Source organism: Neoarius graeffei, chromosome 11, assembly GCF_027579695.1.
Source record: "Neoarius graeffei isolate fNeoGra1 chromosome 11, fNeoGra1.pri, whole genome shotgun sequence".
Classification (NCBI taxonomy): Eukaryota; Metazoa; Chordata; class Actinopteri; order Siluriformes; family Ariidae; genus Neoarius; species Neoarius graeffei.
The window spans coordinates 43,496,474-43,521,051 of NC_083579.1; the positions used below are offsets into that span (position 1 = coordinate 43,496,474).

General features: G+C 40.7%; 1 protein-coding gene across 1 annotated transcript in view; it reads right to left on the minus strand.

The window, feature by feature from the left end:
- Positions 1-14,460, minus strand: part of fsip1 (fibrous sheath interacting protein 1) — a 104,233-nt gene extending 89,773 nt beyond the window's left edge. The window contains exons 1-4 of the mRNA XM_060933960.1: positions 14,293-14,460; positions 13,816-13,879; positions 7,495-7,667; positions 7,342-7,423 (exon numbers count right to left, since the gene is read on the minus strand). Of these exons, the coding sequence (XP_060789943.1) occupies positions 7,342-7,423; positions 7,495-7,667; positions 13,816-13,879; positions 14,293-14,460 (487 nt within the window). The remainder of the gene's footprint in view (positions 1-7,341; positions 7,424-7,494; positions 7,668-13,815; positions 13,880-14,292) is intronic.
- Positions 14,461-24,578: the final 10,118 nt, after the last annotated feature.

Sequence of the window (24,578 nt, forward strand, 5' to 3'; positions counted from 1 at the left end):
AGTATTCATCCCCCTTGGTGTTTGTCCTGTTTTGTCGCATTACCAGCTGGAATTAAAAGTGATTTTTTTTGGAGGGTTAGCACCATTTGATTTACACAACATGCCTACCACTTTGAAGGTGCAAATTTTTTTTTTTATTGTGACATAAACAATAATTAAGATGAAAAAAAAAGAAATCTGGAGTGTGCATAGGTATTCATCCCTTTTCGTATGAAACCCCTAAATAAGAGCTGGTCCAAACAATTCACTCCATAAGTCACATAATTAGCTGATTAAGATCCACCTGTGTGCAATCAAAGTGTCACATGATGTCTGTATAAATCAACCTGTTCTGGAAGGACCCTGACTTTGCAACACTACTAAGCAAGCAACAGGAGAACCAAGGAGCACTCCAAACAGGTCAGACACAAAGTTGTGAATAAGTATAGATCAGGGTTGGGTTATAAAAAATATCCCAAACTTTGAATATTGCACAGAGCACCATTAAATCCATCCATCCATCCATCCATTATCTGTAGCCGCTTATCCTGTTCTACAGGGTCACCAGCAAGCTGGAGCCTATCCCAGCTGACTATGGGTGAGAGGTGGGGTACATCCTGGACAAGTCACCAGGTTATCGCAGAGCTGACTCAGAGACAAATAACCATTCACACTCACACCTACGGTCAATTTAGAGCCACCAGTTAACCTAATCTGCATGTCTTTGGACTGTGGGGGAAACCGGAGCACCCGGAGGAAACCCACGCAGACACGGGGAGAACATGCAAACTCCACACAGAAAGGCCCTCGCCAGCCACTGGGCTCGAACCCAGGACCTTCTTGCTGTGAGGCGGCAGTGCTAACCACTACACCACCGTGCCACCCACCATTAAATACATTATAGCAAAATGGAAAGAATATGGCACCACTATAAACCTGACAAGAGAAGGCCACCCACCAAAACTCACAGACCAGGCAAGGAAGGCATTAATCAGAGATGTGACAAAGACACCAAAGAGAACACTGAAGAAGCTGCAAAGATCCACAGCGGAGATGGGAGCATCTGTCCATAGGACCACTTTAAGCCATACACTCCACAGAGCAAGGCTTTATGGAACAGTGGCCAGAAAAAAGCCATTGCTTAAAGAAAAAACTAAGAAAACACATTTGGAATTTGCTCAACAGCATGTGCCAGACTCCTCAAACACATGGAAGAAGATTCTCTGGTCAAATGAGACTAAAATTGAACTTTTTGGCCATCATGGGAAATGCCATGTGTGGTGCAAACCCAACACTTCCCATCACCCTGAGAACACCATTCCTACAGTGAAGCATGATGGTGGCAGCATCATGCTGTGAGGATGTTTTTCATCTGCAGGGACATGAAAGCTGGTCAGGACTGAAGGAAAGATGGATGGCACTAAATACAGGGCAATTCTGGAGGAAAACCTGTTTGAGTTGGCCAGAGGTTTGAGACTGGGATAAAGGTTCATGTTCCAGCACGACAATATCCTTAAACATACTGCTAAAGCTACATTGGAGTGGTTTAAAGGGAAACATTTAAATGTTTCAGAATGGCTTAATCAAAGCCCAGACCTCAACCCAATTGAGAATCTGTGGCATAACTTGAAGATTGCTGTGCACCAATGCAACCCATCTAACTTGAAGGAGTTGGAGCAGTTTTGCCTTGAGGAATGGGCAGAAATCCCAGTGGCTAGATGTGCTAAGCTAATAGAGACATACCCCAAGAGACTTGCAGCTGTAATTGCAGCAAAAGGTGGCTCTACAAAGTATTGACTTTTGGGGGGTGAATACCTATGCACATACCAGATTTCTGTTTTTTTCATCTTAATTATTGTTTGTGTCATAAAAAAAACAATTTGCACCTTTAATGCGGTCTGCATGTTGTGTAAGTAAAATAGTGCTACGCCCCCCAATCCATTTTAATTCCAGCATGTAATGCGACAAAATAGGACAAACACCAAGGGGGATGTATACTTTTGCAAGACACTGTCGGTATGCTCGCCTTGACAATGGGCATAAGGTAAAGGCAAGTACTTTTAGCAACAATATAATAGTGTAATGAAGAAGCATAGGGAAGCTTAGTACAGCTGCTTCACACAGAGACAGACCCTGATGTACTCTCAGTAGCTGTTCTAAATTTGAGGCCCATCTGGGTGGAGTATGCAACAACATATGTGCTGCAGGCAAGTATTAAGGCTGGCTGAGACTGGGCCATTATAACAATTATCCCTGGGTCTGTTAACACAAGTGAGAAGGCAAGTGTGATCACTCAAAGCCCAGACACAGGCCCAAGAGGCACAACATTATCAACTCCATCTGCCTGAAACATGAACTAATCACTTGAGGTATTACCTTTAGGCACCCTTGTCCTCACATTTTGTTATGTTGCTGAGAAGCCCAATAACCACCAAGGGGCTCTTATATATTTAGGGAAGCCAAAAGCAAGTGCAGGACAGATGCTGTGATACTCTAAGCACTAATCCACTTAGGTGAAGCTATGTGCCTAGGTCAGGAATCAAAGCAGGGGACTCTGACTTCCTGCTCATTTAACTTAGCTTACTGAGCTGATTGCTGGAGAGTGTGTGCTGGGGCCTTAGTGCTTGTGAGACCCTGGAATGTAGCTGCCTAATGGCCACCTACCTGGTAGGACAGATTTGTGAAAGGGTGAGAGGAAGCTCTGATTCTTAGAGGAAATGTCCCTCAGAATTTCGTCTTCCAACATATATTCTTGCTCCTGAAAATAATTATCTTTTTATTTTCCTTCTCCAAAATAACCCCTTTTCCCAAGTACATCTTCTTTCTCCAAGATAACTTTTTTCTTTAAATGCCCCCTTTGTTCTTTTCAAATATGTTTTCTTTGTTCAAAATAACTGGGGCTCATCTCATCTCATCTCATTATCTCTAGCCGCTTTATCCTTCTACAGGGTCGCAGGCAAGCTGGAGCCTATCCCAGCTGACTATGGGCGAAAGGCGGGGTACACCCTGGACAAGTTGCCAGGTCATCACAGGGCTGACACACAGACACAGACAACCATTCACACTCTCATTCACACCTACGGTCAATTTAGAGTCACCAGTTAACCTAACCTGCATGTCTTTGGACTGTGGGGGAAACCGGAGCACCCGGAGGAAACCCACGCGGACACGGGGAGAACATGCAAACTCCACACAGAAAGGCCCTCGCCGGCCCCGGGGCTCGAACCCAGGACCTTCTTGCTGTGAGGCGACAGCGCTAACCACTACACCACCGTGCCGCTAACTGGGGCTGTGCCTGCTTAAAAATTTTGTGTAGGTGGCCGTGGATCTCTGGCCCAAATCACAGCAGGTGGAGATAGTTATGAAGGATATAGCACAAGCTACACTGGTGCTGCCATGATAGCCCAGAACAAAAAAACAAATCACTGTATGTGGTAGGGCATCCCAGAAGAGTACCTGAAAAGATATAGCCAACTATGCAGTGGTGTTTCCCTCTGTAACTGAAACATTAGAGCTTCATAAAATTAGATCAAAGACTCCACACCAAAAGGTTGTCAGTGCTAAGCCAGTTGGTTAAACTTACTGCAGAAGTGCAGTTGCTACAGGATAAATAGTACATCAGAGCCAGAGTGCCGAGCAAGGTTCTTTTCAAGAGGTTTTTATTATTCCAAAACGGGAGACAGAATCTGCTCCACTCTAGATTTACAGTACCAGTCAAAAGTTTGGACACCCCAACTCATTCATAGGTTTTCTGTATTTTGACTCTTACAACAATACTGAAGACATCAAAACTATGAAATAACATATGAAACATATATGGAATTATATGGTAAAACAAAGTGTTAAAAAATGTTTGATGTTTTAGATTCTTCAGCATAGCCAGCGTTTAACTTAATGACGCCATCCATCCATTATCTGTAGCCGCTTATCCTGTACAGGGTCACAGGCAAGCTGGAGCCTATCCTATATGACTATGGGCGAGAGATGGGGTACACCCTGGACAAGTCGCCAGGTCATCACAGGGCTGGCACATAGAGACAAACAACCATTCACACTTACAGTCAATTTAGAGCCACCAATTAACCTAACCTGCATGTCTTTGGACTGTGGGGGAAACCAGAGCACCCGGAGGAAACCCACACAGACACAGGGAGAACATGCAAACTCCAAAGAGAAAGGCCCTTGTCAGCCACTGGGCTTGAACCCAGGACCTTCTTGCTGTGACGCGACAATGCTAACCATGACACCACCCTACCTTAATGACGCTTTGCACACTATTGGCATTATCTTAACCAGCTTCATGAGGTAGTCACCTGGAATGCTTTTCAATTAACAGGTGTGTCTCGTCTAAAGTTAATTAGTGCAATTTCTTGCCTTCTTAATGTGTTTGAGATCAAACAGTAAATAATAAAAATACAGTAAGTAGCCCTATTCCACAACTGTAGTAATCCATATTATGTCAAGAACCGCTCAACTAAGTAAAGAGAAACGACAAGCCTCATTACTTTAAGACATGAAGTCTCTTTTTAAATAATAAAAATAAAGAAAAAACATTGAATTATAAGGTGTGTCCAGACTTTCTGTATTTGAATACAGTAGATTCAAGAGATCTACACAACTTTTTTTGATGGTGTGTTCTTTTGACTGATACTAATAGTGTGTGTGTGTGTGTGTGTGTGTGTGTGTGTGTGTGTGTGTGTGTGTGTGTGTGTGTGTGATCTTAAAACAATCCAATGTGTGTAGTGAGCAAACATGATTGATAGCCATAGAGCTAAAAGATCCATATTTCCACATTCCAACTGTCAAAGCTCCTGGCCATTGGAATCTTGACTCATGTACTATTTGAGCTTTCATGATGGAAGATGGTTTCACTGACTATGCATTAAATCACTAAAACCATTATCTAATACAGTGAACAATGTTTGGGGATTTTTGCTAGTCTGAGCAGTGGGGAGAAGTTCAGTTTTCTGCTGAATGCATGAACTGATTAAAAATGGTCGCTCACCTTCATGAAAAACAATCATCAGTTTAAAATAATAAAATAAAATAATAAATAATCAGTATAACTTGCCAGATGCAGATATAAAGTTTTTGTTGTTGTTGTTGTTGTTGTTTTAACCGATTATTATTATAGTCATATGAATCAGTGAACTGTGCATGCATTAGTCAGTACACAGTGTCAGAGACCAGAGCACAATCATGTCACACTGTGACCAAACTCAGTATTGGTGCAGCAGCAGATTGATACTGATCTTGCAAATAGCAATGTATCCAGGCCAGCCCTGTGACCAGTGAGGGGTCTGAGCACATTGTGCAAATGACAGCTAGCTAGCTGATCACTCACCAACTGTGTTATGGGGAGCACCATATAGGGCCTCTGCTGTCTAACGTCAGGTTAGCCCTTTGGGTAAAGGAAATCACTGCACAAGCATATTTGAAGACAGAAAGAGGCACCTTCTTCCAATACATTTGATGCGCACTATAGCCACCTACTGGTGAACACACACTATGGTGACCTCTTGGTTGGCTCTAAGAGGATTGTCAACTTTGTACAGTGCTAAAGCAACAGCATGGAGCTCAGCATCTACTTCACCAGATTTTACAGATTGAATGCTGTCGTGATATATTAGATTGTGAGCTATTCTCATCTTCAATAAAGTATGTTCTATTCTAAAAGAGCATGGCAATGAAAATTGATATGCTGTCTCCTCTAATTCTGAAGGAAATCGCCCCGGCAGTCTGGAATGTAAAGAAGTAGAATGAAAGATTATGTATGTAACCTTGGCTCCATGTCCAAGTTGAGAACTAAGTCCAGGGTGAAAAGGTCACCTTGGTCTCTCTGACTGGCATGAGTGGCCAGAGGACAAATGTGGTGATAACCTTTTATTGACTAACCGAAATGGGGACCCAGACACAAAGTGAGTGCTTTGCTATTGGTACTTAACACAGAAATGATTAAATGGGAATACTGCACTAGTTCTGAAGGAAACAGTCATGACATCTTCAAATATAGTCAAAGAACCACAGTTACATATGTAACCTTTTGATTTGACTGCTGTTATAATTATGGCTACTTTCAGTATAGAAAAATGATTCACAAATCCTACTGATTATTCACATAAATCAACGTGAAAAATTAGACATGTAAAAGTTTTCTAATTTATAATTTAGTGTGCATAATTTAATGCTATATATAACCCCAAATCAGAAGAAGTTGGAACAGTAGAGAAAATGCAAATAAAAAAAAGAAAGCAGTGATTTCTAAATTTACTTTGACTTGTATTTCATTGCAGACAGTATGAACCCAAGATATTTCATGTTTTGTCTGGTCAACTTCATTTCATTTGTTAATATACATCCATTCCTGCGTTTTTAGGCCTGCAACACATTCCAAATAAAGTTGGGACAGGGGTCATTTAGGGCTAGTAATGAGGTAAAACAATTAAACAATAATGTGATTTGAAACAGGTGATGTCAACAGATGACTGTAATCATGATTTGGTACAAAATCAGCGTCCAGGAAAGGCCTAGTCTTTGATGAGCCGAGGATCTCCAGTTTGTCAACAAATCTGTGAGGAAATTATTGAAATGATTAAAAACAAATGTTCCTCAACGAAATATACAAAGAAATTTAGATATTTCACCATCTGCGGTGCATAATATCATTCGATTATTCAAGGAATCTGGAGGAATTTTGGTGCATAAAGGACAAGGGCATAAGCCTAAGCTGAACACCCGTGATCTTAGATCCCTCAGATGACACTGCATCAAGAACCATCATTCATCTACAGCTGATATAACCACATGGGCTCAGGATTACGTTGGCAAACCTTTGTCAAGCACTACAATATGGACTTAAATCCACAAATGCCAGTTTGTGGATTTGTAAAGATTATTTACAAATCATTGTTTTCAGTTTTAATTTTAATTTCACCATACCGTCCCAACTTTTTCTGATTTCGGATTGTATTTCTGATCAAAAGACACCTCTAATATTCATTGCAGAATTGCCATAGGTGCTAAAGAAGGCAAGTGGACTTGCTTGAAATTCTTGAAGACGTTTTACCTCTCATCCGAAAGGCTTCTTCAGTTCTGTCTGACTAGTGGGGAGTTCCAGGTATTTGTGCTCTAGTGGACCAAAAGCAACCCTAAGGAGAGTCATTGAGGTAATCCACTGGAGGATAAATACCTGGAACTCCCCACTAGTCAGACAGAACTGAAGAAGCCTTTCAGATGAGAGGTGAAACGTCTTCAAGAATTTCAAGCAAGTCTAGTTGCCTTCTTTAGCACCTACAGTTAACAATGACCTGGATGACTGAGAACTTTCACAGACATTGCAGAATTGCCTTTAGCATGACTTACAGGTGTTGGAGGTAAGTGTTAGGAACAACCTTGTATTTTCTGTTTCATCAGTGCACTCTGAACTCCTTTCAGGTTTATGATCCTGAAAAGTATTTTTGAATAAGTTACAGGAAAACTGCATTTCTACAGATGTGCATCTACATTCAGTCTTACCTTTAGCTCCTTCCAGAGTCTCTGATGGAGCTCTCTGCCTTGCTTTTTGACTTCTTTTTCATTGGAGATCTTGGTAGCCAGTATTCTGTCCAGTTTTTTCATTTTCATGATGGCTTTTTGCAACTCTGGATCTTTATTCTCCTCCTCAGATACATCAGTAAAACACCGAATCCCTAAAGAATATCAACAGGGTATCATGAAATGGACAGACAAATGCAAGTGTGGGTTTGCTAGTTTTATTAAAAACCAATGCAGGAGAAAACCAAAGGGCTCAGCCAAGGGTTCCCAAACATTTTGGACAAACACACCAAATGGACATAATGAATTGTCTGCAAGACCAGGCCTTGACTATGCTACATTTTTTATTCCAGATTTATAATTCAGGGCTAGAGTAACATTTAAACATATGTCAGTAACATATGTGTAATGTAAAAGGTTACATTGCTTACACTGGTTACAAAGCTTACATTGCTTGACAAAGCCAAGTTAGGAAATGTGAAAGAGTGACTCTCTTCTGCTGACACATCTAGCTTCAAATGATATATAAGGAAAAACTCAAGATGGAGTATGGCGTTACAGGAAAATAATCCATATCAGGGTGGTGTGATATGGCCTGGTTTGAAGCAGAGGGGTCCTGTTTATACAGTACTTGGCACTCGAATTTATGTATGCATGCTGATGCAGTGACAACACAAGCAATGTTGTTCATAATCTCGACAGGTATCCTATGTACATCTGGAGGATTAAATGCAATATCCACTACAGTTGGAAAGTCGGAGCTAAAACATCTCTGTCCATGCGGTTTCTAAGTTGGACTGTAAATGGTTTAGCAAGTTCATGCAAAATGAAAAGCTCTGACAAACACCCTGATGAGCTCTGTTTCTCTGAAAACATTCCAGTGTCATGAATATTGTCATGAACTGTCTCAAACAGAAGTAATAATAAAAGTATTTACTAATCTAGAAATCAGAAGACTGTTACAAAAAACAGATCTTGGAGTAGATTTGAAGACTACAATTATTTTCTACATTCAAACATTAACTGTGATCGGAAAACTTGGTTTAGTGTTAGTATTCAATAATGGTCCAAAATAGTACATAAGTATGCAATTTGAAACAATACTAGTTGTTTAGTGGAGGAACAGTATACTGAAGTAGTGCTCGAATTGTTCGAATGTGATTCCTAATAACATTTCAAAATATTAGGACACAAGAGCCATCTTCATAGTTAACAATATGTTCATTTGTACAATAAAAGAACAAAAGACAAGATTGTTAGTTTCTCTCATGAGCAAATTTGTAAATTAAATGGGGTCATGACCCCTAATTTGGGAACCCCTGGGCTAGGCAATACTCAGGAGTGTGAGGCAGGATAAAGGTTGAGTTTAGCCTGCCTCACATAGCCAACAGGCACAAACTAGACCAAAAAAATATATAAAAAGTGACGCAAGGTACACTCTAAAAAATGACACCATGTCTGAACTTAAACAATTGAGGTAACAATTTGCATCGGTCTTTTTAAGTATTCCCAACAAAGCAATTATTCAGTTCCGCTGACTCTTTTTTTTAAAGTATGCTAAACTTAATTTCAGTTGACTTCTAAAAGCTTAGGTAGGTTGCACGAACTTAATTTTCCAAGTGCCAACTCAATTTGTTAACAAATTACTTAACAAATTTGAAAAAACTTAACAAATTGAGTTGGCACTTGGAAAATTAAGTTCGTGCAACCTACCTAAGCTTTTAGAAGTCAACTGAAATTTAATTTAGCATACTTTAAAAAAAGAGTCAGCGGAACTGAATAATTGCTTTGTTGGGAATACTTAAAAAGACCGATGCAAATTGTTACCTCAATTGTTTAAGTTCAGACATGGTGTCATTTTTTAGAGTGTACGGTTAAACATCAATCAATCAAGACCAGCAAATAATAAAGATTGAAACTGTCACAGACTCAATCCTGGGGTGAGAGTATCATTGAGAGATCAGGTTATTTAAAGACAGCAGTCTGATTGCAAAACCATGAACTCCATTAGTCATCAGTGACTGAGTGGCATGATTGGAGGTTATGTGATGAGATTGTGGGCTAAGGAGAATGTGAGTTGCAGACACGGACATGTCTCATTCCAGGAGCTGTTCCATGGCAGCATGGTGGTGTAGTAGTTAGCACTGTCGCCTCACAGCAAGAAGGGTCTGAGTTTGAGCCCAGCGGCCGATGGGGGCCTTTCTGTGTGGAGTTTGCATGTCCTCCCTGTGTCTGTGTGGGTTTCCCGGTGCTCTGGTTTCCCCCACAGTTCAAAGACATGTGGTTAGGTTAACATGGGGTGGCCTTGGGCTGAAGTGCCCTTGAGAAAGGTACCTAACCCCTAACTGCTCCCTGGGTGCTGTAGTATGGCTGCCCACTGCTCTGGGTGTGTGTGCGTGTGTTCACTGCTTCAGATGGGTTAAATGCAGAGGATGAATTTCACTGTGCTTGAGTGTGCATGTGACAAATAAAGGATTCTTCTTTTTCTTCTTCTAAATGGGGTCCTATTCTGGCTTGACCACTGAATTGCTGGGCTGGGCTTTCAGGGTTGCATGACTGAAACATTCTTATGAGGGGGAGGTCCTAGACATCTCTTGAAGAAACCTAGCAGCATTCCTTCTGACTGTATCCAGTGTTGTAGTCGAGTCACTAAACCTCAAGTCCGAGTCCAGTCTCGAGTCCCCAGTGTTCAAGTCTGAGTCATTAAAAAAAATTTTGAGTCGAGTCCAACACTCCAACCGCACCATTTGACAGTGGCTGTTTTAGCGTCGTTAACCTTAGTTTGTTCCTGAACATGATGTATGAACAGGTGAATGTGCATTTTCTTTGTCAGGGAGTGCAATGTATTCTGTCAGAGATGGTTGGGAGATGGATGTAAGTGCAGAAAGTGTGTTTATTAATACAGTACAAGTGAATACAGGTAAATAATCCAGAATAGCAGGCAAAATCGTAAAACGGTGAAACAGGCAATAGGTCGAGGGAGGCACAAACAGGCTATCGTGGACTCGGCAGAATCAAAGATGAGAAACAGGAAATCAGGGATCAGGAAACCAGGAAAAACAAGGAAATAAGGCTCGGTAACGTGTCAGCAATGCAACTCAATACTTCGCAAAGTAAATGTATTTTCACAGTTTTTATATAGGTGTGCTATTTGGTCCTTAATCCTGTGCAGGTGCAGTGCGTTTACAGCACACACGAGAGAGTCCACTTGGCATGCATGCTGTCCAGAGCGCGCCCGAGAGTCTACACTCTAAAAAATAAAGGTGCTTCAGTGGTTCTTCAAATCTCTGGATGGTTCCATGGAGAGTCAAAACTCTGTGATGAACCATTACATTATGCGAAAGGTTCTTCACATTGGAAATGGTTCTTCAGAGCCTGGCATTCTCTTACCATTTGCTGGTCAATGCACATAGGCTATGTTTACACAAATCTGTCTTCACTGCTCAAACAAATGGTTTAAATGGTTCTTTAAAGAACTGTTGCATGAACGGTTCTTTGAAGCCCTGAAAAAGGTTCTTCTATGGCATCGCCCTGAAGAACCGGTACTGGCCCCATTATTTTTTAGAGTGTATCTGATGCACGTGCCAAGGCGCGCAGGTGTGACACTCTTGCATGAAATTAGTACAAAAATTAATGTAGATATAAATATATTATGCCAAATTATTATGGCATGTTACAAAAAATAAAGAAAAAATCAGAGTCCTTGTCTCCAATTTGAGTCCTAATGTAGTTAATGCACGAGTCCGAGTCCAAGTCCGAGTCATCAGTGCTCAATTCCAAGTCAAGTCACGAGTCCTTAAAATTAGGGCACAAGTCGGATGTGAGTCCGAGTCCTGGACTCGAGTACTACAAGCCTGACTGTATCTCTCCCAGTCAGTGAGATACTGTATTAGTGGGGCGGTTTAGCTCGAATATTCAAAAGGATTGTGCATTTTGTGATACAAGCATCAAATTTGGCACAAATGTACATTGATATATGGCGAATATTTTCAGATATTGAGCCACTCGGAATTCTCCCTTCATGTCCGCCATATTGGAATTCAAAATGGCCGCCACTTGAATTCTACATGTGCAATTACCTCTGGGTCAAATATTTTTATAGTACATGACAATATTTGCTGGTATCCATTTTTCAAAATGACATACTTTATTACAGTACTCCACTTAATTCATGAGAGATGAATATTCATCATCATGTATTTTTGACAAGACAACATTTTACTCAAAGTCTGTGAAGTAAAAATTGTTTTGACAAGTTTGAGTTATTGATTAGATTCTGTGTTGTTCTAGGTTTGATATGGAACCCGAAGGAGTTCCAACAGTTAAGCAATAGGCTAATTATCCTAAAGTAGGTGAAGGTGACGGGCAGCATGGTGGTGTAGTGGTTAGCACTGTCGCCTCACAGCAAGAAGGTCCGGGTTCGAGCCCAGCGGCCGACAAGGGCCTTTCTGTGTGGAGTTTGCATGTTCTCCTCATGTCTACATGGGTTTCCTCCGGGTGCTCCAGTTTCCCCCACAGTCCAAAGGCATGCAGGTTAGGCTAACTGGTGACTCTAAATTGACCATAGGTGTGAATGTGAGTGTGAATGGTTGTCTGTGTCTATGTGTCAGCCCTGTGATGACCTGGCAACTTGTCCAGGGTATACCCCACCTTTCGCCCATAGTCAGCTGGGATAGGCTCCAGCTTGCCTGTGACCCTGTTGGAGAGGATAAGTGGCTACAGATAATGGATGGATGGATGGATGGAAGGGTGAAGGTGACTGCATTGTCAAGCAGGAGAAGGTGTGTGTTCCTGAAAGTTTAACTGGAACAACTAGATAATGCTGATGAACAAGAATGAGCATCTATTCCGTCCTCTGCCTCTTGGTTACTTACTCAGTCACTGACTTTTGGTGGATGACTTCCTCATGATTGTACCAAATTCTTTCCTTTTTTTAAAATGATGGATTTAATATTGCTCTGTGGGTGCTCCAAGTTTGGGATATTTTTTTAATAACCAAACCCTAATTGACACTTTTTCAGAACCTTGTCCTGCATGTGTTTTCATAGGTTATTGGTTTTCATGATGCTGTTTGCTTAAGTATGCTCTCTAATAAACCCTGGAGCTTTCTACAATCAAATCACTGTCTTTAGAATGGAAATCACCTCATAGTTTCTGGAAACTTTCAGCTGATTTAACCATAACTAATTTAGGGGTTTTACACCAATGGAGGGTGAATAGTTGACAAATTAATTTTTTTATTTGTAAATAATTTTGCAAACTATACTGATCAATCCATTTCTCAATAATATGGGCTATTTTGTGGAGAGACATGACATACAGCTCTGGAAAAAAAGAAATAAGAGACCACTTAAATCTTTTCTTAAATCAGCATCTTTGTGTACGGCAGCCATTTCATTCCAGTGTCTGTGCTGGGATTCCAACACATCTCATTTTACTTAATGAGGTATTGATTAGGTCATCACCTGCACCAAATATTATTTAATGAGGAAAAGTATAAAATCCAGTGATGTGGTCATCACTATCCTCTTGCAATAGGACCAGTCTGGATGGCAAACACAGTGCTAGTATTACCTTAAATTTAATTGGAATATAAAAATATCTATTCTTCATGTAACAGTCCACAGAATGGAAACAACAGGGAAGTGAAGTTTAGGTCAGATAAGCGCAAATGTAGATTTCAAATGGCGGCCATTTTGAATTCCAATATGGCGGACATGAAGAGAGAATTCCGAGTGGCTCAATATCTGAAAATGTTCGCCATATGTCAATGTACATTTGTGCCAAATTTGGTGCTTGTATCACAAAATGCACAATAGGTTAGCTATGCTGCCCCACTATATTAACCCTGGATTTAGTGATTCTTCAGTGCCTAGTGGTGCAGGAGATGCTCATTGGGGTGGCATTATCTTAAGCTTAAGAAGAGAAACATGGAAGCTTGGAGACATGCAGAAAAAAAAAACATGACAGTTGTAGCTTGTAGGCTACTTTGTTGATTCATTCAATTACTCTGAATGAGCTGATGAACATAGCATGATTTTTTTTCTCAGCCCTGTATGGCCCTTGGTCGACAGCCATAACCTGTCACCTGGCTCCTAGCTGGGAGTCTTGTGCCCGTGGGTGTGGCATTTTTGGAAAAGAGGGATGGTTGGTAGCACAACCTGTGTGTGCAGGACTAGTCTCCAAAAGGAAGAAAATCTAGAACTGACTGTCTCCATGATGCTTAATTGTTCACACCGTAACTTCAAGTGTCTCTAACTACGTTGTAAATTTAAAAAAAGATTTTCCTCAGTATTCACCTACCTTGGTCAGGGGTTAAGTTTTCTGATGGGTAGTTCAAGTTATTCTCCTCTATGTTCTGTTGATCCTAATATAAAGAAAGGAAAATCAGCATATTAAGCTTGAGCTTTGGTAATTAAGAAGTATTCTGGACTGCATCCAAAACTACATCTAAATAACAACATGTCTTCACTGGCTTAGTAATATTCTAACGTTATTAGATCATTAGTATTCCATCTACTAGACTTTATAAGTAATATTCTGAAAGACTAGTACAGTGACATATAATTTAAAACAAATCCCTAAAGCATTTTCCTTGCAGCTAATATGCATCACTGGCTGAAATAATAATAAGTGAAACAACTAAATATTCTCCAGTAATACTGTAGATCATCGAACCACAACACTCTCTACTAATGCTAAGATAGAGTCAGACCATTATTACCATCTACTGTATATCTATAATATTCATACTGCTTTCAGAAAGGAAGTTTATACCACCTGAGTTTCAGAGAGCTCAGTGCTGAGGACCTCTAGGGCCCCGGTTCTGTCCTGATTCATTCTCACACCCTCTGAGAGGACCACACTGGACACGCGACTCCCAGGCCGAGAGCGCTCACTGGAAGCTGGCCGAGAGATGACATCCAGACTGCCCTTTGTAATGTCCATCTCTGATCTTCCTAAATAAAATTGATCTACACATTTGCACATGTCTACACACGTGGATTTAAACATTTGCGACAAGGATTATACTCCGTCCTCACACTTAGTGTACCATTTTATCATAATCATCCATAATAATAATAATAATAATAATGCTGTTCAACAGGGGAGGCACAGTGGTGTAGTGGTTAGCGCTGTCGCCTCACAGCAAGAAGGTCCGGGTTCGAGCCCCGTGGCCGGCGAGGGCCTTTCTGTGCGGAGTTTGCATGTTCTCCCCGTGTCCGCGTGGGTTTCCTCCAGGTGCTCCATTTTCCCCCACAGTCCAAAGACATGCAGGTTAGGTTAACTGGTGACTCTAAATTGACCGTAGGTGTGAATGTGAGTGTGAATGGTTGTCTGTGTCTATGTGTCAGCCCTGTGATGACCTGGCGACTTGTCCAGGGTGTGCCCCGCCTTTCGCCCGTAGTCAGCTGGGATAGGCTCCAGCTTGCCTGCGACCCTGTAGAACAGGATAAAGCGGCTAGAGATAATGAGATGAAATTCTGTTCAACAGATTTAATAACATGGCTAAAATGCTTTTCAGACTGCATGGTTGAAATAACTTAATTTTATCCTTAAGGGACAGTTTAGGGACGTTCTATAATGTACAGTAAGTATTATGTACTTTTTAAATTTTTCCTCAAATATTTACAGATTAGGGGTAGCAGCATAAAATATTTTCAAAAATAGGTGTCCAGTATGGGTAGCACGGCGGTCTAGTGGTTAGCACTGTCACCTCGCAGCAAGAAGGTTCTGGGTTTGAGCCCAACAGCTGACGGGGGCCTTTCTGTGTGGAGTTTGCATGTTCTCCCTGTGTCTGTGTGGGTTTCCTCCGGGTGCTCCGGTTTCCCCCACAGTCCAAAGACATGCAGGTTAGGTTAATTGGTGGCTCTAAATTGACCGTAGGTGTGAATGTGAGTGTGAATGGTTATTTGTCTCTATATGTCAGCCATGTGATGATTTGTCAACCCAACTTTTGCCCATAGTCAGCTGGGTTAGGCTCCAGCTTGCCCGTGATCGTGCAGTTACTGATAATGGATGGATGGATGGTATCCAATATGCACAGAGCCCCGAGTAAATAAATCGAAAGACTCAGCAGTAGAAATTGTATGTGTGTGTAACCCCATCCCTACTACACCAATTTAATGACAATAATCCAAACACATATAGTGTGGTGCAGAGGAAGGATCATTATTTGTGCTGAGATCCCAAAATTTTTAAGAAATATGATATAAATGGTTAATTACTACTAATTAATGCATTAATTACTGCCAGTATCATACAGCTTTGTTCATACTTATGTTTCCTCTAGATATTTTGTGAGAAATAAAACCACACTGTCTAGTGCTAACCAAAATGATCAATTTATGCCTCATTGCAAAACATTGTATATTTTATCAGTGGAAAAGATGGAAGACATTGGCCAATGGTTGATGTCTTGGCCATGAACAGGTCAATCACAAAAGTTTGTGAAAATTTGGAAAGTTAGGGCAGCACGGTGGTGTCGTGGTTAGCACTGTCACCTCATAGCAAAGGTTCTGGGTTCAAGCCCAGCAGCCAATGGGGGCTTTTCTGTGTGGAGTTTGCATGTTCTCCCTGTGTCTGTGTGGGTTTCCTCCGGGTGCTCCGGTTTCCCCCACGGTCCAAAGACATGCAGTTAGGTTAACGTGGGATGGCCTTGGGCTAAGGTGCCTTTGAATGAGGCACCTAACCTCCAGCTGCTCCCCAGGTGCTGTTAGCATGGCTGCCCACTGCTGTGTGTGTGTGTGTGTGTGTGTGTGTGTGTGTGTGTGTGTGTGTGTGTGTGTGTGCGCGTGCGTGCGTATTGCTCATGTGTGTGTTCACTGCTTCAGATGGGTTAAATGCAGAGAGGAATTTCACAAGTGGACGTGTGATGAATAAAGTTGTTGTTGTTGTTCTTCTTCTTCTTTTTAGAAGTCTGTCATCCAGAAACTTTGAGATTTGTGTACACCAGGGGTCTTCAGTTGTATCAATCCAACCAAGCTGGAGTCACATCTGATACCACTAGATTAATCAATTTATCTTGGTCTCTAATCAACTATCAGGTGTGTCTCCCATTTGTCTAGTCTGAAGCCTGATTGAAAAAGCTGCCATAAAATAATACACAAGTTCCCAGGGCCAGTCCTGAGTGGGCACAACAGACCCACTTCAACTCAAAGTGCTGTTCATTAGCTGATTAATTGGATCAGGTGGGAAGAAGAAACATGTGGGACAGTGGGACTTCAGGACTAAGATAGGGAGGATAAGTTAGGGTCTTAACCTAAAATGAATCTGTATCACAGTTTAATTTGCATTTTTTTTTGTCCAGTCTCTTGTGCATGCCCTCTTCAGTTTGTTGTCTGCTAGCTATACAAATAACCACTGAGGGTGAATTCATTTTAAAGCCCACTTTCATTTTGAATCGAAAAGTCTTAATTAAAGCAAAAACACGCTGTTCTCAGTCATTAGCATCCTTCGGATTGGCTACCTGACAAACAGAAGGTTTACTTGATGGTATTGGATATGGTCTATAAAAAACCTCATGCTGGAACTGAGCATAGTGATATAAAAGAATTGATACCTGACTGTCGGTAGAAACGTCAACACAGCGCGCCTCTCTTTGTTTACGTCTTGTGACACCGTATCCAAGCGCAACCACTGAGGTTGCCAGGTTGTTTACAGATCCCCCACATGGAATCATATTACACAGCATTTTAAATGTAGGCTTCATCAAATATGATTGGTTTAGAGCGAATGCTGGGCAACCAATCAGAGTTTAATCATAGGAGGAAAGTCATTTTCACGCTTGATGACATCGAAATAAAACTACTTTAAAGTTTGAGTGTCAACATTTGTAACATTTATACAAATCTTTTTTACAACAAATAAAAATGGTTTACATTATTCAAAAATTACATAATAATAATAATAATAATAATAATAATAGGTGGAACGGTGGTGTAGTGGTTAGCGCTGTCGCCTCACAGCAAGAAGGTCCGGGTTCGAGCCCCGTGGCCGGCGAGGGCCTTTCTGTGCGGAGTTTGCATGTTCTTCCCATGTCCGCGTGGGTTTCCTCTGGGTACGCCGGTTTCCCCCACAGTCCAAAGACATGCAGGTTAGGTTAACTGGTGACTCTAAATTGACCGTAGGTGTGAATGTGAGTGTGAATGGTTGTCTGTGTGTCAGCCCTGCGATGACCTGGCGACTTGTCCAGGGTGTACCCCGCCTTTCGCCCGTAGTCAGCTGGGATAGGCTCCAGCTTGCCTGCGACCCTGTAGAACAGGATAAAGCGGCTACAGATAATGATAATAATAATAATAATAATAATAATAATAGGTGGAACGGTGGTGTAGTGGTTAGCGCTGTCGCCTCACAGCAAGAAGGTTCTGGGTTCCGACGTGGGCCTTTCTGTGTGGAGTTTGCATGTTCTCCCCGTGTCTGCGTGGGTTTCCTCCGGGTGCTCCGGTTTCCTCCACAGTCCAAAGACATGTAGGGTAGGTTAAATGGTGGCTCTATAAATTGACCGTAGGTGTGAATGTGAGTATGAATGGTTGTTTGTCTCTATGTGTTAGCCCTGCAATGACCTGGTGACTTGTCCAGGGTGTACCTTGCTTCTCACCCACAGTCAGCTGGGATAGGCTCCAGCTTGCCTGCAACCCTGCACAGGGTAAGCAGTTACAAATAATGGATGGATGGACAATAAGAGATGAACAAGAAGCCTTTATTTATCACATGTAAACTCAAGCATAGACTTAAGCACAGTGAAATTCATCATTTGCATTTAACCCATCTGAAGCAGTGAACACACACATGCACACACAAGTGAGCAATGAGCACACACACATACCCAGAGCAGTGGGCAGCCATACTACAACACCTGGGGAGCGGTTGGGGGTTAGGTGCCTTGCTCAAGGGCACTTCAGCTCAACCTTCAGGCCAGGGCTGCCCCATGTTAACCTAACCGCATGTCTTTGGACTGTGGGGGAAACTGGAGCACCCGGAGGAAACCCACAGAGACACGGGGAGAACATGCAAACTCAGCACAGAAAGGCCCCCGTTAGCATACTGGGCTCAAACCCATAACCTTCTTGCTGTGAGGTGATATTGCTAACCACTACACCACTGTGCCATAATAATAATTGTATTTTATGTGCTATAATTTCTGTGGTTGTTGGACTGTTGTAAAGTGACCTTCAGGCTGAGAATATACAAATTTGTAACTGTGTGTGTGCGTACGTATGTGCCTGCATGCATGTTTGTGTGTTTGATGGCAGAAGAATATCTATCCATCAAGATCTTTGGGTTCTGAGAATAATAATGAAGTCACTCAAGGTTAAAAGAAATTTGTAAATTCAGAAATTGTGAAATAAGAATGGTTATGAAGATGAAAATTTCTCCACGGTACAAGACATCGTTTTATACAGGAAAAACCCATGTCTGGGTCAAATGTAATATTTCACACATTTCATAGCACAGAGACATTGCTTTAAACCTGCTCATATGAAATTAAATACAAACAAACATAATACAGGATCAGTCAAAAGTTTGGAGACACTTTCTAATTCAATGTTTTTTCTTTATTTTTATGAATTAAAAGACACTTTCTCATCTTAAAGTAATGATGGATGTTGTTTCTCTTTACTTAGTTGAGCGGTTCTTGACATAATATGGATGACTACAGTTGTGGAATAGGGCTATTTACTGTATTTTTATTATTTACTATTTACTGTTTGAGCTCAAATGCATTAAGAAGGCAAGAAATTGCACTCATTAGCTTTTGACGAGGCACCTGTTAATTGAAAAGCATTCCAGGTGACTACCTCATGAAAGTGGTTAAGAGAATGCCAATAGTGTACAAAGTGTCATCAAGGTAAACACTGAAGAATCTAAAATATGAAACATATTTTTAACACTTTGTGTTTACCACATAATTCCATATATGTTCCATATATTATTCCATAGTTTTGATGTATTCAGTATTGTTCTACAATGTAGAAAATAGTCAAAATACAGAAAAAACTATGAATGTGCAGGTGTGTCCAAACTTTTGACTGGTACTGTATGTTGTGCAAAACCAGAGAAAACAAAGTGCACAATACTCTTCATATAAATTCAAACAAGTTTTCACTTGTACTGTTCCAGGTGTTTTATGTACATAAACAAAAATATACTGCACAAAATACTTGATACAATAGAATACAAATAAAACCACAACCATAACATTACATCTCTTTGAATTATTTTTTTTTTTATATTTGATTCATGGATTGGATGTTTATATGTATGGTATATGTGGGTATATTATGGAGTGAGACTTAGCTGTTATTTTGTTTATAGGGTTTAATTTTCACTGTAGTTTCATTCAAACATTTATACATTCACTCATTCATTTATTTATTTGTTTATGTAATATACAGTATTATCAATTGTTTTTGAAGCCTAAGTGTAAGATTACCACAAGAGGGCAGTGTGAGTTTTCTTTAGAAGAAAGAAATTAAATGATCAAGAAGAGAGAGCCTATACTAGCTGAGCCTTAGTACAAAATCTTGTGGGGGAGGGCCTGAAGTGGTGGTGTAAATTTAAATTTAGGGTTCTTCTGTCTATAGTTCTTAGCTTTAAGGTTATGGACAATAAAAAAAATCAATTCAACCATTTTTTTTTATTTATCTGAACCTTTCTGCTGCATTTTGCACTGTCCAAATGATCATTGCTTTACTGTTTTATGCTGCATATTCTAGAGGTGCTCTAACTTCTCACCCACTGCACACACACACACACACACACACACACACCTCCCCCAAAGCTTTCAGTCACGCAAAGATTGCCCTGTCTGTAGACCTCGGCTGGTTGTTTTATTGAAAACGGCAGGAATACCATATGCTACAAAGGATCCAAGATCTACATCAATTTCATGAGCATTGTTACAAGGGAATAAATCTTAGGACATAAGAGAAGGGAGCAGCAGGGAATGGGATGTAGGTCCTGAAAAAGCTGGAGAACATAAAACCCAGTCTGCCTTGTCCTGCCTCAAATGATCATATTTCTGTTACTGATGGAGAAGAGGTAAAAGCATTCAATGAGAAGTTTTGTCTCTTACATCTCATATCGCCTGCAAAATGAATCACTGCATTCAAAATATCATAAACACTTCTCAAAATCAAACTCAGCATCACACGACAAAGACTTTTTTCACAACTGTAAATTCTTAGATATACCGTGTTCACACTGTTGTTCTAAATCTAAAGCTCTTCTGTCACTCATAGGCTTATATCTACATTTCCATACAGTAAACACAGTAAACAGCAATGCAATGATGAAACAGAAATTTTCCAAAACATTACTGTCGTTATTGTAGGTACAGTGTTGCTCTGCATACAAGAAACTGGAAGGGCACTCGGTAGAGTGCATACCTCCGCCAAGCCATATATTATCAACATCAAAATCAAATTACTTGAACCTAAAGCTGTATACCAAATTTCATCAAAATCCGTTCACTACTTTTTGAGTTATGTTGGGAACAGAGAAAAAATAAATGAATAAATTAAATAAAAAATCCTGGATCTGCATATATATCAAGATTTGTATCAAAATCTTATCAATTATTCCTTGGCTCACGGCTCATCTTTTCTCCAAATTTCATCAAAAATCTTTTCACTACTTTTTGAGTTACATTGGAAACAAGCAAACAAATAAACTGAGGCAAAAACAGGAAAAAAAAAGGTTTTGGAGGTCATATACAGTGGTGCTTGAAAGTCTGTGAACCCTTTAGAATTTTCTACATTTATGGATAAATATGACCTAAAACATCATCAGATTTTCACACAAGTCCTAAAAGTAGATAAAGAGAACCCAGTTAAACAAATGAGACAAAAATATTATACTTGGTCGTTTATTTATTGAGGAAAATGATCCAATATTACAGATCTGTGAGTGGCAAAAGTATGTGAACCTTGGCTTTCAGTATCTACTGTGACCCCCTTGTGCAGCAATAACTGCAACTAAACATTTGCGGTAACTGTTGATCAGTCCTGCACACCAGCTTGGAGGTATTTTAGCCCATTCCTCTGTACAGAACAGCTTCAACTCTGGGATGTTGGTGGGTTTCCTCACATGAACTGCTCACTTCAGGTCCTTCCACAACATTTCCATTGGATTAAGGTCAGAACTTTGACTTGGCCATTCCAAAACATTAACTTTATTCTTCTTTAACCATTCTTTGGTAGAATGACTTGTGTGCTTAGGGTCGTTGTCTTACTGCATGACCCACCTTCTCTTGAGATTCAGTTCATGGACAAATGTCCTGACATTTGCCTTTAGAATTTGCTGGTATAATTCAGAATTCATTGTTCCATCAATGATGGCAAGCCGTCCTGGCCCAGATGCAGCAAAACAGGCCCAAACCATGATACTACCACCACCATGTTTCACAGATGGGATAAGGTTCTTATGCTGGAATGCAGTGCTTTCCTTTCTCCAAACATAACACTTCTCATTTAAACCAAAAAGTTCTATTTTGGTCTCATCCGTCCACAAAACATTTTTCCAATAGCCTTCTGGCTTGTCCACGTGATCTTTAGCAAACTGCAGATGAGCAGCAATGTTCTTTTTGGAGAGCAGTGGCTTTCTCCTTGCAACCCTGCCATGCACACCATTGTTGTTCAGTGTCCTCCTGATGGTGGACTCATGAATATTAGCCAATGTGAGAGAGGCCTTCAGTTGCTTAGAAGTTACCCTGGGGTCCTTTGTGACCTCGCCGACTATTACACGCCTTGCTCTTGGAGTGATCTTTGTTGGTCGACCACTCCTGAGGAGGGCAACAATGGTCTTGATTTCCTCCATTTGTACACAATCTGTCTGACTGTGGATTGGTGGAGTCCAAACTCTTTAGAGATGGTTTTGTACCCTTTTCCAGCCTGATGAGCATCAACAACGCTTTTTCTGAGGTCCTCAGAAATCTCCTTTGTTCGTGCCATGATCACAATACATGTTTGTGGAAGTGTAAGATCAGACTTTGATAGATCCCTGTTCTTTAGATAAAACAGGGTGCCCACTCACACCTGATTGTCATCCCATTGATTGAAAACACCTGACTCTAATTTCACCTTCATATTAACTGCTAATCCTAGAGGTTCACATACTTTTGCCACTCACAGATATGTAATATTGGATCATTTTCCTCAATAAATAAATGACCAAGTATAATATTTTTGTCTCATTTGTTTAACTGGGTTCTCTTTATCTACTTTTAGGACTTGTGTGAAAATCTGATGATGTTTTAGATCATATTTATGCAGAAATATAGAAAATTCTAAAGGGTTCACATACTTTCAAGCACCACTGTATATATATATAGATATAGACATATAGATATATAGGGGCGGCACGGTGGTGTAGTGGTTAGCTCTGTCGCCTCACAGCAAGAAGGTCTGGGTTCAAGCCCTGTGGCCGGCGAGGGCCTTTCTGTGTGGAGTTTGCATGTTCTCCTCGTGTCCGCGTGGGTTTCCTCCGGGTGCTCCGGTTTCCCCCACAGTCCAAAGACACGCAGGTTAGGTTAACTGGTGACTCTAAATTGACCGTAGGCGTGAATGTGAGTGTGAATGGTTGTCTGTGTCTATGTGTCAGCCCTGTGATGACCTGGCGACTTGTCCAGGGTGTACCCTGCCTTTCGCCCGTAGTCAGCTGGGATAGGCTCCAGCTTGCCTGCGACCCTGTAGAAGGATAAAGCGGCTAGAGATAATGAGATGAGATGATATATATATATATATATATATATATATATATATATATATGCTGGGGGGGATCATCCCCCTCTCTGGTTTTTATCTCTGCTGAAAAAAAATCCTTGGGGACAACCCCGTCAATAAAACAAACAAGCCAAAAAAAAAGTTGACATGACAGGCATGTTGTGACAGTTTTCTATGGTCTACATTGCACTCACTTTCAAAATGACCCGAAGTGGCAGCTTTGATGTTCACGAACGTCCCCAGCAAATAGATACATTGTAGATAATAACAATATCTTTGCGTTCTATGCAGGGATGCAAACAGTGCGCCTTTTGGCGGATGCCGCCTTTTTCACGGCCGTTTTTTTTTTTTTAGGGGGGGCGTTGGAGTGTCTGATTATAATTTCAAAGTAAATTCTGTATTAAAATTACTAAATAAGCAAATCCGTTACAGTCCATGAAACAGGAAGTATAAGGATGAGAAAAAAACAGTTTAAATCGGAAAGCTGCGCACAATGTGAACTGCGCCATCAGAGCAAACTGTTCATTTAGTATTCATGTATTTTAGTGATTTTCGAGTCACTTTCCATTTAATCCGGAGGGAGAGAAACATCACAGCAACGCGACAAGTAATGCAAACTTTGTTGTGTTAGTGTTCGTGTATTTAGTCAGAGAGATAGGAAGATGAATTTACTATCTCTGGTTTAGTGTTCGTTTTCAGTTAGTGTTATTCATTTGATATAATCGAATGTTATTGAGCTGTTAGCCTATTGTTACCTTAATTTTGTGACGTTTCATGATTAAAAAAAAAACATCCCCCCTTCTGGTTTTTTGACAAATCACACCCTGTATATATGAGAGAGAGAGAAAGAGAGAGAGTTGTGTATCAAAGCTTGAACAGAGGCAGCATCTGTGTCCCGATATGCCTCCTCCATTGTCTGGAGAAGCAGCCTGCGAACATAGGGCTGATGATCATACACTTTCAAGCACCACAGAGAGAAAAAATATTCAATAGGATTTAGAAAAGGTGAACATGGGGATGAGGTAAACAACTGTGAACTGTGGATTAATGGCAAACCAGTTTTGGCTCAGGACAGCCCGGTAGAAACTTACATTGTCCCATATTACAACAAATCTGCACTGTTCTGTATCCAAGTTTTGATTTGGAATAAGCTTATTGTTAATTGCTTCCAGAAAAGTGAGCATATGGGCAGAATTGTAAGGACCAAGTGTGCAATGATGGTAGAGGACACCGTTCTGTGTGATGGTAGCACACATCATTGCATTTTCCCTACACTGTCCCAGGATATTGATAATGGGCTTCTGTCCTACTACATTTCTCCTTTTGTGCATGGTTTTGGTG